This window comes from Chanodichthys erythropterus, chromosome 9, assembly GCF_024489055.1.
Source record: "Chanodichthys erythropterus isolate Z2021 chromosome 9, ASM2448905v1, whole genome shotgun sequence".
NCBI classification, from domain to species: Eukaryota; Metazoa; Chordata; class Actinopteri; order Cypriniformes; family Xenocyprididae; genus Chanodichthys; species Chanodichthys erythropterus.
In genome coordinates this window covers 21,913,560-21,930,079 of record NC_090229.1, presented here as the reverse complement: position 1 = coordinate 21,930,079, position 16,520 = coordinate 21,913,560, and the positions used below count along the sequence as shown (strand labels likewise).

The following is a 16,520-nucleotide window of genomic DNA, read 5'->3' as shown; positions in this document are numbered from 1 at the left end:
ATATATATATAAATATATATATATATATATTTATTTATTTATTTTATTTTGTTTTGTTTTTTTTGAAAAATAAATGGACATATTTATTTATGTCCAGTTCATTTTCTTTGTCCATTTTTCAATTGCTTTTCTTGTTTTGTTAAATGCTTTTCTTTATTCATTTTAATCAATAATTTCTTTGTCATAAAAATTGTTTTACATAAGTAATGCAATTTAAAGTTCACTTCAGTTAGTACCTTGTTTTTAAATTATTAATTAAATTAGTATTTATGTAATGTACCAAGAAGGTATATTATATTACATGGAAAATCTGTATCTATACCCAGTACTACTCATAGCATCAAAAAATAGATTTTGTCCTTTCCTGTCTAACCAAGACACATCAAATGCCAAAGGTTGTTGGGTTTGTTGGATCAGTTGCTGTCTATTGGGCAGTATGAACTTGACAGTTGTGATTCCCATCATTCTACTGTACATCCAATAGCCAGCTTTAGTGCACATTTGACATGATGCCGTTTGTTTTGGCAGTGTGAACCAGCCATAAGTGGGCGATTCTTGGCCAGAATAAACTGCAAAGTGCGTTATTCTTGCAAGCATTTGCAAGACACCCCAGCATCTAGAAAGACACAATAATACATCCCTTACTGAATCACACAATCCCACTCTCACCTGTGTAATCCTCTCGGCAGATGCAGGTGTAGCCTCCCTCCCTGCGAGCACACACTCCTCCATTCATGCAGGGGTTTGAGTAACACAGGTTAATTTCAATCTCGCAGTAATCTCCCGTAAATCCGGCTGGGCAGCGGCAGCGCAGGCCTGTGATGGGATGGATGGGCCGGAACAGCGTGGATGGGGAGGCGATAAAGGGAGCGGAGCTGTTGAAGCGGAGCACGCTGATGCACTTCATGTAGTTCTGACATGGCTCACGCAAGCACACGTTATCATCAAACGGGAGAACCTGCCGTAATACACAATAAAGAGTGCTTGTAAGTGTTTGTGTGAATTTGAAAAGATTTCTATTTCAAATCAATGCTGTTCTATTGAATTTTCGATTCATCAAAAATGTATTACGGTTTCCATAAACATATTAAGTAGCACAACTGTTTTCAACACTGATAATAAGATATGTTTCTTAAGCAGCAAATCAGCATATTAGAATGATTTCTGAAAGATCATGTGACACTGACGACTGGAGTAAACATGCTGAAAATTCAGCTTAGCCATCACGGAAATAAATTACATTTTAAAATATATTAAATTAGAAAAACAATTATTTTAAATTGTAATAATATTTCACAATTTTTTGTACTTATTTTTACTGTATCTTTTATTTTATATAAATGAAGCCTTAACAAAAGACATAACCAAATTATAGATATATGACATTTATTTTAAAGAACTTATCTAATACAATGAAATTCATACGTTAAATGTTGCTTAAATGTCTAAACACAGTGTGTGTGTGTATGTGTTTTACCTCCATATGTGCGAGGGTGTTGAGTCTAGGCCTGTTGAGATACAGCTGCTCCTCCAGAGCCTCCGATGGGAAAAACTGCCCTCCCGGCAATGCTGCAGAAAAACTAACGTTGAGAACCTTTCCTGCATCGGCATCCGGCTGCACGTTAAACACAAACACATCATCAGGAGAGACTGAAAGCACTGCTGACACCCCTTCCAGGAAGTGAGTGAGCAGCGGGGACAGGAAGTGCTCCTGGGACATGTTCTGGAGTCGCACAGTGATGCTACTGCTGAGCATCTCCTCCGTAATGATGAGAACCCGCAACACACACTGAGCGCTGACGCTGTGAATGCCATCTGAGAAAATGAAACAAAGAAAGATGAAGTTAAGGAGAGATAATAAGTTAAAAAATGACAAGTTTGCCCTGTATCACAGTATGTGTAAGAGCAGTATGTCAAATCACTTTAGTTTGTAAGTGATAAGAACATGTCTGACAGCTCAATCAGAACATCAGTTTCTCTATAGTCACACAATCTATGTTTTATTCTACTGTAATGTGAAACATTTTAATGCCGCTGTGAGAGCTGTACTACTTTACAGGTCCATCTCAACATGCAGAACTGAGTCGGTCGATGTCAGTAAAGCATCATCTACAGCTCACTGACTGTGAAATTAGCAACACGCTGCGGAGTGAATCATGTGTGTCCATCAAATGCACACACACTTTATGATCATACACACACAATGCACGTACAGTGCATACAAATTGAAAAGCAAACTGGAAAGATAAAAAGAGAAAAATAAAGAGTCAAGGTTTTCTGTGACTGATCAGAAAGTGTGTGGGTGAACACAATGCTAACATGTCCAGTGAACATAATGCTAACATGTCCAGATTACATGAGCAAGCACCTTTAAGATATTGCAAAATAGCTGTCTTGGTGTGTATTATGCAAACATAATAATTTATGTCTTAAATTAACATTTGGTTAACAGTTGGGGGTGGGCGGGGGAATCTGATGTGTAACGTTATATTAGATCTGTGCATTAGGGCAAAATGAGTCGGATGATAATTTTGAGCTATGGGATCAGGCAAAAAAAAAAGTGAAAAATGTAAATTTTGGTCGAATTTGAGGTTCACACAAAAATGACTTCATTAAGCTCTCGTCTAGCGATCCCAATGCTCAAAATAGAAATAAAACATCTAAAATTATCTTTATTTGTACGTTTTCTGAGAGGAGTAGGCTACTTTTTCTCTGCTCGCCTCTGGACGATTGCTCCTTCTTACCACATGTTGTAGGCCTAAAGCGCAGCATTCCAGCTCTGTGAGTATTCACTGCGAATTCTTGATGGGTCCGAACCAGTGAATGTGATTTTCAAACCCATGCTGATGAAAACAAAACTATCGCGCTGACTGACTTTTCCAAAGCGTGCGCATAAGACGCGTCTCTCCGAGAGCGCGCAATCTCCACATACACAGAATTAAGATATTGCAAAATAGCTGTCTTGGTGTGTATTATGCAAACATAATAATTAATGTCTTAAATTAACATTTGGTTAACAGTTGGGGGTGGGCGGGGGAATCTGATGTGTAACGTTATATTAGATCTGTGCATTAGGCCTCCAGTAGGTCTTAGGTTTGTCAATGTTAATCAAACAATAAAAGAAAAGACGGAATCGCTTGCCGCTCTTGACTGCGCTACTGTTCATTTGCACCTTTGTTCTTATTTTTAATAACAAAAATAAAATAAAAATAGCCATATTGTGATTATTAATATAGTAATTATTATTAAGAAAAGAACCGGAGGAAAAGATGCAACATTCTTCTCTGCAACATAGTCAATGGGGGGCGAGATCTGTTTGGTTACTTACATGCTTCCAAATATCTTCCTTTGTGTACAGAACAAAGAAATTCATACAGGTTTGGAAACACTTGAGGGTGAGTAAATGATTCTTTTTTGGGTGAACTAACCCTTTAAAGGTTTTTGATATTTTTTTCCGCTAGAGGTCGCTAGAAGCCTATTCAAAACAAAGGCGTAGTTTGATGACGCCAAGTTTAAGAGCGGAAACTTGGGACATGTGGTCTCCATCTCAACGGACGGTGCAAAAGAATAGGGATTGGAGTCTGAAAGAACTCATGTTCGTGGATGCGATTATTAACGTTACTGTAGTATGAAGCAGAACAGGAGCGAGTGTTGTGGAGCTGAACGAGGAGCTGGAGCGATTGATCAACACACGCCTCACGAGCAGCGGGACTTTTATTATGACACAGTTGCCGGCGCCGCTTCCGCTTTTCCGGTCATGAGTTTACGGGAGCTGTCCTTGTCGACAGAACCAGTGGCAGATGGTAAACAGTAATTATGTTCCATAAATAAGTAACACAATCCACCATAAAACGTGCAAGAAGTAAATAAGGAACTGCTTGAAGCAAGCTAGTGGTTTGCTGGACGCTAGACACTACTTCCGCATTTGTCCACGGCACTGTTGTCATGTGGTTTCTACGTCAGTAAAGGCGGTAACAAAGGTAACTGACGTCATTGACAGGCGACTGCACTGCCCCGTGTCACTGTTTAGAATGGGAATTTTCTCATGATTTACAAGTAGTTGAAAACATTAGAGATATTGTTAGTAATCAGCTGGACAAAATATATAACACTAGCCTAGTGGTTTTTGGATATTTTACTGCAAAAATTTTACATATTGTACCTTTAATTCCATTTTTCTCAAAATCAACTTTGCTGTTGTTCTGCATAACAGTGATGAGAGTTGGGGGAAATGTGTTTAATTATCATGAAAATAATGTATATAAAAACAATTTGGGCTTGCTTCTCTTTTGAAAGGGGAAAATATTTCCTTTGGGGGCCTAAAATATTACCCAGAAAACTTCTCGGCAAGTCTTCTGACATTAAGCTTTATACATCCATATTTGTTTGGGTTTAAATATTACAGCCACTGGCTTTAATTTTGCACCATGCACCAATGTTTGGGTTGTGAGTTTGAAAACACACACCCCATTGCGCTATTATCATTATAGTGTCCAGCGAAGCATGAGGGAGAGCTGTTTGTGTCTGAAGGACTTTGATACTCCAGTACCACTAACACCCTGTCAGTTCAAGCAATTCTGAATCGTGTTATTCAGTATGTCCATGCGGTTTGTACAACATTGATGACATTTTCACAGTTGCTTTTCCATTTTCTAAATGATTTTTTCCTCTGAATACATTAAAAATGCTTTTGCAATAAAGTGCATGAATATGGTCTTGGCAGCAAGTCACTCTAAAGTCGATTTAAATTGAGTGAAAGAAAATTACTCAGAGAAGAGGAAATGATTCAGCAGAGAGTGAGCGGGAGAGAGAGAGAGAGAGCTTGGGGTGAGGGGTGAGGCGGCTGGAGGCTGGTAAGGAGGAGTCAGGGATGGGAAAGAATAAAAGCACAGAAGATAAAATGAATGGGGGAGGGGTGAAAGAGAGACGTTAGATCATAATGTCATCCACTTAAAAGTCATATACCTTTCATGCTGATAAGCATTTCTCATAAAATACATCTTCCATCCCCCACTTCTCTCTCTTAAACACACAGACAGAAACAAAAAGTGATTTCTACTTAACCACACCTCCCATTTTAATCCATAACCCCCAAATATATAACAAATTTGCATTCTTAAAAGGTAAAGTGTGCAATTTCAGAGCCTCTATACTACACAGTAAAAAATATGTTATGTTTAGGGTACAAAACCGATAGCTGTGGTTGGCTGAAAATCACTGTAAAAATTACAGTGACAATGTTTCAGGTATTATGGGATGGTATATTAGTGCCTGTATATTTTACAACTTATAACCACATATTTCATGATATATTATTTATACTCATCTAATTGAACTACCAAAATCTGCTTTGTTCCCAAAATCTGCACCTTAATAATACAGGTGGTAAAAAATGGAAAACCACCGTAATTTCATCGTAAGTGGCTTGTCTATAAAACACAGACAATACCCGTGTATAGACGGTGCACAAGGTCAAAACACCATCTGGGGAACACACAACACTAAAGTGCATTAATTAAATAACATCAAATTGAACATAAAACACTCTAATGTACACTACAGATAACAAAAATGAGAAGACACAAATCTATTCAAATAACATATGAAGAGTTCAGATGCAAAAACAAAAGTCCATCTGACATGTTTTCTTTTAAATTATTTTTTTTTTACCAGGCTCCTATGTTTAGGTTCAGTAATGTTACTTTAATGGCAATAAAAAAAGGTTATTAGTCAGTTATTAAAATGCCTTATTTTCAAAAATTCATTGGTATTTAACAAATTTTTCATAACTTCCATGTGTGCTTTTTTTGCAAAACTCTTTGGACAACAAGACAAAGTAAAACATCAGTTTCTGTCAGTTTTACAGCAGCAAAATGAACGCTGTTGCGTTTCCTTTCTACTTGTGAAATCCTGTCATTGCCACTGTAACAATGGACAAAACATGATAAAAACTTGCAGCTCGGCAATTGAAATCCAGCTCATACGCACACGTCATTCATCATATGATTCGATTTGTAATCATATGATTCGATTTGTGTCTTCCGATTGGTTCTTCTATGGACTTTTGCTGCAAAGATAAGAGGCATTTAGCGGTTTCTGCCAATGAACCAGTATTTCTGAATGGGCTGATGCTGGGATTTAGCGGATTTGAAGCAAAAGTATTTGATGATCGTGTACTATGTGCGGAGAGCATTCACTCAATATAATCTCATTTTTGACAAAAGTGGCGTTTAGCGGTTCATATAATCATATGTGATGTGTTGCGCACATCACCTCTTTTCTCAAAGAATCTGAAAACAGTTTGTTCAAAGATTCAATCTCTCTAAACCCCTCTTTTCAACGAGCATACGTATGTCGGAAACAAAACTCTATTACCATATCTAAATTTCAGCTCTGGAGGCTTCCTCAGCACTTGCATACACACAGTGATATGAACAGTAACGATGGCATTGGTTTTTCGTATCAATCCCAGCACAAGTCCTCATCCTTTTGACGGGCATGCAAAGTAGATTTGCAGCACTAAAAATAGCTTCTTTTCGACATGTCGACAACACAAACCAAACTCTTCCAGGCCTCAGCTATAACTACTGTGTATGAGCACGGGTGTGAGATGTGAGACTGGAATGTTGACAACTCGTTTCGGCAGTTTAGAATTGATTCCTTCTTTTGGGAGACAATAACTATTTGTCATGCACTTTGATCTTTAAAACTTTGCAGACCTTTTGCATTCACAAACAGCTATTTTACACACTGCATATAAGGTAACATTCGAAAAAGCGTAATTGGGACACTTCAAAGATCCAATAATCCTGCTTGGCTCACCACACCAATCTCTGTTTGCAAGTACTGTTTGTAAATTACAGTTTAACTCAAAATATTTGTACAGTTTTTCCACAGTGATGAAGTGTATGAATGAAGCGCTGTAATGGCTGAAGAAATAAATTCTTGTTTGTCAAGTGCAACGCGTGAGCGTCTACAAGAGGACGACAGCCGTGGCTTGAAGTTTTTAATGTCACTGGATGTCTCAGTGTCTAAGGAGATTATATCCTCCTTTGATGAAATGCCACCCTGTGTGTGTGTGTGTGAGAGAGAGAGAAAGAGAGAGAGAGAGCGAAAGGGGTTAGAGGAGGAAGGATAGAGGCAGGGGAGCAGGAGTGTTTACATAGACGTCAGAAAGATGAAGGCAATATCAAGCAGACAAGAGATCCGGGAAAGTGTGTTTGTGGGAGACTGAGATGAGGAAAAGATGGATAAAAAGAAGGTGTAGGGGGAGAGAACGAGGTACAGGAGAGGTAGGGGGAAGGGTGCGAGGAGGCAGCTGGTTTGATTAAGGGATTGTAAGGCAGTGACTCCCTACTGACCTCCTGAAATCAGTCCCCATCTCTCTTTTTAACACACCATGCAGCCATTAAACTAAAGCACTATAAAAGCACATGGCGCAAAACACAACAGAAGCAAATCTGCAATTTCTTGTCTATCATTTTTCTGTCATATTCCAATAAGCACTGAGGTAGAACAAATAATACCAATTATGGAAAATTGACAAGTAAATAATCTTAATTACTATAAACGGACACAACATGTTCAGGTGTAACACACAGGTTACTCAACATCTAAATAAAACTAAACAAATCATTTATTTAAATGATTAATGAAGCTTACAGCAGGAAAATATTATTAGTCATGCTGATTAAATCACCACATTCGAGCTCCCACAGAGGATAAGTCAAATCACCAGCATGTCTGTGTGTGTGTTTCCTTGCTCTTTTGTTTAATATGTGTCTATGGCATCTGACATTAACAGACAGAGGAAGGTCACCATGATTTTTGAACAACATTCCTTTCCGAAGATTTAGTGCTAACCCTATCCCTACCCCTAAACCTAACCCTACCTATAACTTCTCATTAAAATCAGAGGGAAATTATAGAATAACACTGATATAGAAGCACCTAACCCTGGCTGTAAGCCTAAACTTGACAAACTGTAAACTTGCCCCTCAAATCTAATTGGTTAATTGGAATTTTGTCCCAGGATCAACAAAGATGTTGATCCAGGAACATATTGCACTTACTGACTCAATCAATTGATTTACACTCAGGTTCATTGCTACAGTTAAAAAAGAAAAAGAAAAAAAAGAAAATAAAGAAAAAAAATTGAGTCCACTTTGGACCGTTGCCTGAAAGAACTTTTAATGGATACTCTATTCAGCATCTGATTATAACTCCTAAACAATTTCTCTATATTGTACACTATTCACAAGTTTGGGGTCAGTGAGATTTTTTTTTATTAAATCAAAACTGACATTAAAGACATGCATAATTGTACAAAAGATTTCTATTTAATATAACTGCTCTTTTGAACTTTCTATTCATCAAAGAATACTGAAAAAATGTATCACGGTTTCCACAAAAATATTAGGCAGCACAACTGTTTCAACACTGATAATAATCAGAAATGTTTCTTGAGCAGCAAATCAGCATGTTAGAATGATTTCTGAAGGATCATGTGACACTGAAGACTGGAGTAATTATGCTGAAAATTCAGCTTTGCCATCATGAATAAACTACTTTTTGAAATATATTAAAATAGAAAACTTTATTTTAAATTATTAATATATATATATATATATATATATATAGTTTATATCATTAATACAATGGTTACTTACCCTTAAAATTAGATGCACTTATTTGATAAGCTAATATATTAAGACTTCTTTTAGAGAATATATCTTGAATTAAGTGTTTTAACCCCATTGACAAATTGTTTATGTTTGTTTGTTTGTTTGTTTTATCTATCAAATCTTTCAAAATTTTGTGAAATGTATGCTTAAAACAAGAAAAAAAATTGTCACTGGGTTAAGATTTATCTAACAAGTCTTATTATATCATACATTTAGATTTTAATTTTTTAACTTTAAAGTGATTTTTCAATATTTTACCATTAAACCAGATCAAAATACTGCTCATGAAGATAATTTGTAAATGTAGGCACAAATACAAACAGAACCATTGCATACATGTACTCACGCACACAGCTATTCAATATAAAGCATATTTAGAGCTGTATGGTAGGTTTCAAAGAGAGCAATTTTCCATTTCTTTCATCTGAAATAATTTTCCTCTCAGCTGTTCAAAGGATAGACCTGAACTCAGCGAGCCTTTCCTCTTTCTATTCCTTCTGTTCAATCACTCGTCAGTCATTCACCTCCCTCCATTTCCCAAGTCTCTATTCCACACTTCAGTGTTTTGTTACCTTCTCGTCCTCAGTCTGTTTTCTTCTTCTTCCTCAGAAAATTCCCTAAACTCATTTCTCCTTTCTACATTGTATTTCTCTCTATTTTTCTCTCAGACCCTTTTAATCTTTTATAATCTAATTCACTTACTCAGCCTAAGTGAACTTTATTTTAGGCTTGTTTTGCACAAGGGAATGTTAGAAATAACTGTGTGTGAGTCTGTGAGTGTGTGTTTGATGCAATTCTTGCTGGGGCCAAAGGAAAACATGCAAATACCTTTTACCAGCTTACAAAAACATGAAATATACACAGGTTTTGTAGGTCCCTACAGTAAAGGTTATCCAGGTTTCACTGCCTGACACGACAAACCTGATACACGCACATGCTGACAAATTCTCACAACAGCAGCTCTCACATTTGACACGCTTCTAAACATTGAAATTACAAACCTAGCATGATTAAAAACAGGCCCCAAGTCTCGTGTGTATGTGTGTGTTTTGTGCAAAACAATAGTGAAATGCTTAGATATATTTGCCCTTCATAGTTGGAATTAGTCACCTGGAAATATATTTCTATCCCCATCAGCCAAAAACTCAACTACAGACACTTACACACACACAAACACACGTGTATAAACACACAAACTTAATATATGCTCAAACAAACCCAGATGTAGGCATAAACAATGTAGATGGCTGCATGAACGAATATTAAACCATCTGATTGCACAAACACACACACACACACAAAATCTTGGGCACTAGTTAGACAGCTGATTACTGTGCTCCGTTTGTTTCCAAAGCCAGGCTTCCCCTAAGGACGTCCTATTACACTCAAAGTAAAGTAGAACAGAGAGAGAGAGAGAGAGAGAGAGCATGCAAGATAAGAGGGTTGTCTGTAATCCTCTATTAAACTACATTTACTAGTATGTACATATACATTTATTTTGGCATACATGCATGATCTATTATCTATCTATGTATTTGTACATCACGTCATAGCAAAATAAACACTACTAATCATCCATATAAGCACATCTGCATTGCTTGGAGAATAACAAGATAAAAGTGACATTGAGCTTCAAACTATGTCATCTCATCTTACAGACAATGAGCTATGCTCATTAGGAAACTAACTGCTGTTTCTCTGGGTGAATTGAAAAACAAAGGAATTACTTAATAGGAAATCCCTTCAAATTAACCTTCCATTTCCCTTGGGACATCAAAATTCTGATAAAGTCGCACAATGCATAAGCCGCTCTGCTTATTTAGAAACACATATTTAGATTATTCAACCCAACAGAAAAAGATTTTCTGTGAGAAAAAAGGGAGAGAAAGGGATAGACAGCAGGGAGGCAAAAAATGAATGAGGAATGAAGAGCAAAAGGGGGATGGAAACAAAAGTGTGCTTCCCTCAGAGGAAAGAGAGAGAATTTTACCAGAGGGTAACTGAGCTGTCTAACACTGCAGTCTTACAAACTCCCCAACCTATATGCCTTACAAACACAAATTGCCAGATAAGGTTTTTTTTTTTTAAAAAAGGAACAACATCAGCAACATTTTCTCTAACTGATAAATAAACACAAAACAGCCACAAAAAACCCACACATCTTGATACATTTATCATTTAGTCACAATGTCTGTAAATAACAACTCACCATGTATAACCTTTCAAAAGCCACAATTATCTACACTTCCCAGCAATGCTATCAACAAAATCAGCCGTTGTGGCCAAGCAATGCTCTCCTCAGCACTTACACTCTCTCATGTTACCACTGAGACTCCTGAAGGGTATGGTTACCTGCTAATATCAGTAAGAAATCATTCCAGCATAAAGTAATTTACATTGATCGCTAAATGTCTATAGATGGAAAAATGCAAGTCAAGGGTCAGCTTTCTCCAAAGATATCTTCTATTCTTTCCATTTTTTCCACTAACAGCATCTCTACACACTGACACATTGCCTTCAGCAATATTTCATAATAGACCTCTGAAGAAAAGAGTTAGCAAAACCAATTTGACCTGATTTGATTTCATCCTCATGACCTTAATAGCCCTTGCCTCATTTCCCCATTTCTTTCTTTTCTTTCTCCCTCCCCCTCTCCCTCGCATCTTTCCCTCCTCTTTTGGTCTTACCAGTGACGGTGATGAGCATCGGGGCCACCAATGGACGGTTGTTGTCCAGTTTCCGACTGAGGCGAATCTCCCCACTTGTGTGGTTCAACAGCAGCAGGTGCAGCTCATTTCCACGATCTATAGTGTAGTAGAGGCGATCCGAAACATCTGGGTCATGGGCTGGAACTCGCCCAATAACCCCACTTGGGAAGGTGTTGGATCGATTGGATACAAAGTTGTTAAAGATGATTTGAAAGTCTTGCATTTGGGGCACATTATCATTCTGGTCAACCAGTCGAATGCGCACAGTGGCACGACTGACTAGCGGCGCTGACGTGGCCTGGACGACTATTACGTACTCGTTCCGTGTTTCATAGTCAAGGTCAATTAGAGAGGTGAGTTCACCTGAAAAAATGTCCATCTGGAAGATTTCTGGAATATTGCCTTCCACAATTTGATACATAATCTGAGCGTTTGGGCCCTCATCTGGATCGGTTGCTGTAATCTGAGCCACGACTGACCCAACGGCGCTATTCTCCTTGACTAGAACCTCAAAATCGTCAGCAGGGAACACTGGAGCATTGTCATTGACATCCATAACACTGACTTGAATGTGTACAGGTGTACGCTGAGGTGGAACACCACGATCCACTGCAAATGCAGTCAGCTCGTAGAAGGGAACACTTTCACGGTCAAGTCTCCTGACGGTTCGGACTATTCCAGAGGTTGGTTCAATAGTGAAATCACCATCACCATCTTCTCCATTTTGGAACGTATACTGGACACGGCCATTGGCATGAGCATCACGGTCAGTAGCAGAGATTTGTAGGACACTAGTGAAAGGTGGAGCATCCTCACTGACTCCACCCTGATACCTGGGGCTCAGGAACTGAGGTGCGTTGTCATTTACATCATTAACGTTGACCTCCACATATGTGGTGTCAGATTTCTGTGGGATTCCATTGTCACGAGCAGTGATGGCAAGAGTGTAAGTCATCTGGTCTTCATAGTCTAGTTCAGCTTGAAGTGTGATCGCTCCAGATGCAGGATCGATACGAAACTGTGGAATATTGTCTTCCAGGTAGTAAGTGATACGTGCGTTTTCTCCAACATCATCATCTGTAGCACTTATGACCACCACGGTGCTGCCAGGAGGCCGGTCCTCATTCACACTTACTGAATAATGAGCGCTCTGGAACACAGGCCGGTGTGTATTGGCATCTGTGATGTTGATGTGCACCTGACAGGTGTCGTGGAGAGTTCTGTCAGAAGCAGTGACTGTTAGCACATAGCGACGTTCCTGTTTGTAGTCCAAAGGTAGTGCTAGGGTGACAAGTCCTCCACCACTTGCTGTGCTAATGGCAAAGCGATTACGTGTGTTTCCACCGGTGATTTGATATGTGACGGCGCTATTCACATCACGGTCAACTGCGGTTACGCTGACCACACTTGTTCCAACAGCTGCATCTTCGTTTAGTCTGACATAATACTCTTTTTGCAGAAATTCTGGTCGGTTATCGTTAACATCCATTACTGTGATCGTAACACTAGCTGTGGCGGAAAGAGGTGGGGCGCCATAATCTCGAGCCTCAACACCGAAGAAGTAGTGCTCTACCGATTCACGGTCAAGCTCTGAGCTCACTGTTACCCAACCAGTGGCACCGTTGATAACAAATGGTGTATCTGTGCCAGTCCCCGTCAAACGGTATTCCAGGCGTGCATTGTCACCATTATCTGTATCAATAGCTTGTATGTGGAGAATAGAGTGACCAATAGGAGCACTCTCCAGCACTGTAGCCTGGAAAGGTGTGGATACAAAGATGGGTGGATTATCGTTGACATCGGTTACTTGCACACTCACAATTCCGGTGTTGTTGGAAAGAGGGGGGCGGCCATTGTCCTGAGCCCGCAGTCGTAGTGTGTACTCACGTTCTGTCTCAAAATCCAGTGGCGCGACCACCTGGATTTCTCCGGTAACACTGTCAATAGCAAACTGTCCTCGGCTGTTCCCACTGATTATGTTGTAGTGCACAGCAGCATTCCCATCTTTATCCTGGTCCGAAGCGCTGACTCTGAGAATTTCGGAATGTGGTCGAACATCCTCTCTAACTGCGACCACGTAGCGCTTCTGACTGAACTGTGGAACATTGTCATTCTCATCCAACACAGTGATATGGACGCTAACAGTGGCTGACCGTGGGCCCGGCTCTCTCCCCTGGTCGCTTGCTTCCACCAGCAATGTATAACGCTCATTTGCTTCTCTGTCAACAATACCTCGTGTCGTGATCAAGCCTGATCGTGGATCGATCTCAAAAGCAGAGCGTGCAACAGGTGCACTTTCTCCAATAAACCTGTAGCGTATATTAGCATTTGTCGGCGAGTCAAGATCTGTTGCTCGTAGCTGCAGGATAGGATAACCCTCTTCCACATTCTCTCGAATGGTCTCACGGTACTCTGTTTGCTCAAACACGGGAGAGTGATCATTACGGTCAGCCACGGTGATGGTCACCATAGTTGTTCCAGAAAGGCGTGGTGAGCCATGGTCTGTTGCAGTAATTCTGAAGTAGTGCAAGTCCATGTGTTCACGATCCAGAATGTGTGTGGTGGTGAGAAGGCCAGTAATTGGGTCAATTTGGAAGAAATCCATGGACCTGCTGTTCATTAAAGGGGCCATGCTGTAACTGAGTCTGCCTGCCTCACCAGCATCAGGGTCCTCAGCTGTCATAGTTATGACTGAGGTACCAGGAGGCTGGTTCTCAGCTACCTGAACCTGGTAGTTATATTGGGGGAAATGGGGTTGGCGATTAGCAGCTCTACGGGAGCGCCCAACAGGAGGGATACCTGTATGCTCTTCGTTGTACTCTTGCTCCTCTCCTCTCTGCACTTCATCACTCTCTACTACTTTTAGTTTCTCACTGTACTGATCTTTTTGTGTGTTTCCCACTTCATCTACACTATATTTAAGCTCATTTTGTTCAGTCCACATTCCCTCTTTGTTTTCATCACTGTCTCTTTCCGACTGAGTGGTGCCATTGCCTTGACCTTTTTCTTTTCTTCTCAGTAAATCTGTCTCTTCTAACACTGCCTCTTCCTTTGTGTCTTCTGCAATCACCCACTCTATGCTTTCCTCCCTTTCTCCCTCTACAGGCTGTCTGTCACCCTCCCCCCTTCCCTCCCCTTTCACCCCGCCCTCTATCTGTCCCTCCCTCCTACCGCACTCATCCGCGGCTTCCAGCTGCTCCTCTTGCTGACTGACACCCTCAGCTTGTAATGACACCCGTTTACCGGACTTTAATTGCGGCTGCGTGGCTCCCCCATCGGCGGTTAAGCTGTCGTCGGCGCCGTAGTCACCACACTCTGCACGCGCACCGGAGCAAGGGGAACGTGCGCTTTCCCCTCTTACAGAGTCGCGCTCTTCACTGCCAGAAACATTTTGAGTTTCATTTGTATTTTGATCGCCAGGACTGTTGTTGTTGTTGGTGGTGGTGTGGCTATTATTACGATTTTTGGCGTAGTTGTTGTTATTGTTACTGTTCCAATTCCTCAGCAACAAACTTTCAGCAAAGTCACTCGAGTAAGCGAGCTCGTGCACGGAGACTGGCGCTGTCCACTGAGCCGGTGCTGAATATTCTCTCGCGCGCTCTGTGCGATTGCCTCGCGTGTGAATATGTGAGTCACGAAAACGTTTAGGAAAGTTTAGCTCGATTAGGAGGTAGATATGTGATGCATTATGACCCCTGGGAGTGCCAGTAGCAGATGAGTCAGAGTTGTGTACATCACCGATATACGAAGGAGCAGCGCTGATTCCAATTGATCTATTGTAATGAGCTTTTCTGTCATCAAAGCAAGTGCCAGTTCTGACCCAGTCAGCCTGTGTCATTAAATCCAGAGCATCAGTCCGTTTAGAATACTTCCGTGAACTATCAGACTTTGCATGCACAAATTGTACTTTTGAGTTGTTATTTGAAGATGTGGTATTTGTATTTTCTATTGCTTGCCTTCCACAAACAGCGTAGCGCCTCAGAGAAATGTTGAACCGGTGCCAGTTACTGCTGTGCCAGGCTGGATGCCTTTCAGAACAACCTGTGATCCGGTGTGACTCGAGACATCTGCTTGCTTCGCTTCCAAGCCTTAGGGAGAGCTGCCGCGCGCACGGTTCCGAGCACCCGCGGGTATACCCAAAGCCTGACCCGTTCCAGCCCTCTCTGTTGAGATCGATAACATTCAGGGTACCTGAAAGGGGACGGTCCGCTGTCGCTTTGTGCAATTTATTGGCGTCCGAAACCACATTAGAATGAGAATGGGCTTTTAATAACGACCGAGTTGGTGTCTTGGCAATGGAAAACACCCGTTTGGGGTGACATGGGCAGTGTTTAGGCCTGGATTTGCTATCTGCGGGTCCAGAGTTATCCAACACGCTTTGTGCAACGATCCTGTCCGTGTCGAGGCGCGTCTGTGGCCGCGAGCGCGTTCTAGTCCTTTGTATAGTCCTCTTTTTGCCATACTGAACCGGAGAGGCGAGAACACGAGAAACAACGCCCTTCTCTCCGCTGCCACCGTTATTCCAAAAAGGCTGGTGATGACAGCGTCCGGTGTGCGCCGCCGGTTCTGATACCCATGTACTAGAATTCGTACTCAACGGACCTGAGGAGGTTCCCACTGCACTAGACCGTAAGCATTGCAATTCCTGTCCACGCGACCGTACCGTCCGTGCAGGGTGGATCTTCCAGTAGCCCCCAGCCAAAGCCCCCGTTACCGTTCCGTCGGGCAGGCTGGCGATTTGAGCGTCTCCGGGGGCTGGGTGGGTGCACAGAAAGCGGCAGCACGGCCCTGCTGCACTCCCCGGGATAACAGTGAACAAAGAGCTGAGGAGAAGGAGAAACAGAAGCGGCGAAAGCGAGCCCAAGTCCAGTAGCAGTGCAGCCATTAGTCTGGTGAAATCCTTTCTCTCTCTCCCCCCTTTCTCCCCTCTCTCTGAACCGAAGTGTCTCTCTTTCTCTCTCCAAACGCCGGCTAAGTGGCCAGCTCATCCACCACCGCCCGACTCCTTCCGCCGTGCTCCCCGGTCGCTCGGTGATCCCGGGAAGCTCGCATCTACTCTCGGTGTTTGGTAGAGCTCCGGCTAGCAGCGACACGAGCGCAGCATCTCTCATTCACATCCAACATGGCT

At 41.3% G+C, this 16,520-nt stretch overlaps 1 protein-coding gene across 1 annotated transcript in view; it reads right to left on the bottom strand.

The window, feature by feature from the left end:
* celsr3 (cadherin, EGF LAG seven-pass G-type receptor 3) overlaps positions 1–16,277 on the bottom strand; it is a 52,310-nt gene extending 36,033 nt beyond the window's left edge. Inside the window, exons 1-3 of the mRNA XM_067395044.1 lie at positions 11,372–16,277; positions 1,478–1,815; positions 670–958 (exon numbers count right to left, since the gene is read on the bottom strand). Of these exons, the coding sequence (XP_067251145.1) occupies positions 670–958; positions 1,478–1,815; positions 11,372–16,277 (5,533 nt within the window). The remainder of the gene's footprint in view (positions 1–669; positions 959–1,477; positions 1,816–11,371) is intronic.
* Between the last annotated feature and the right edge of the window lie 243 nt (positions 16,278–16,520).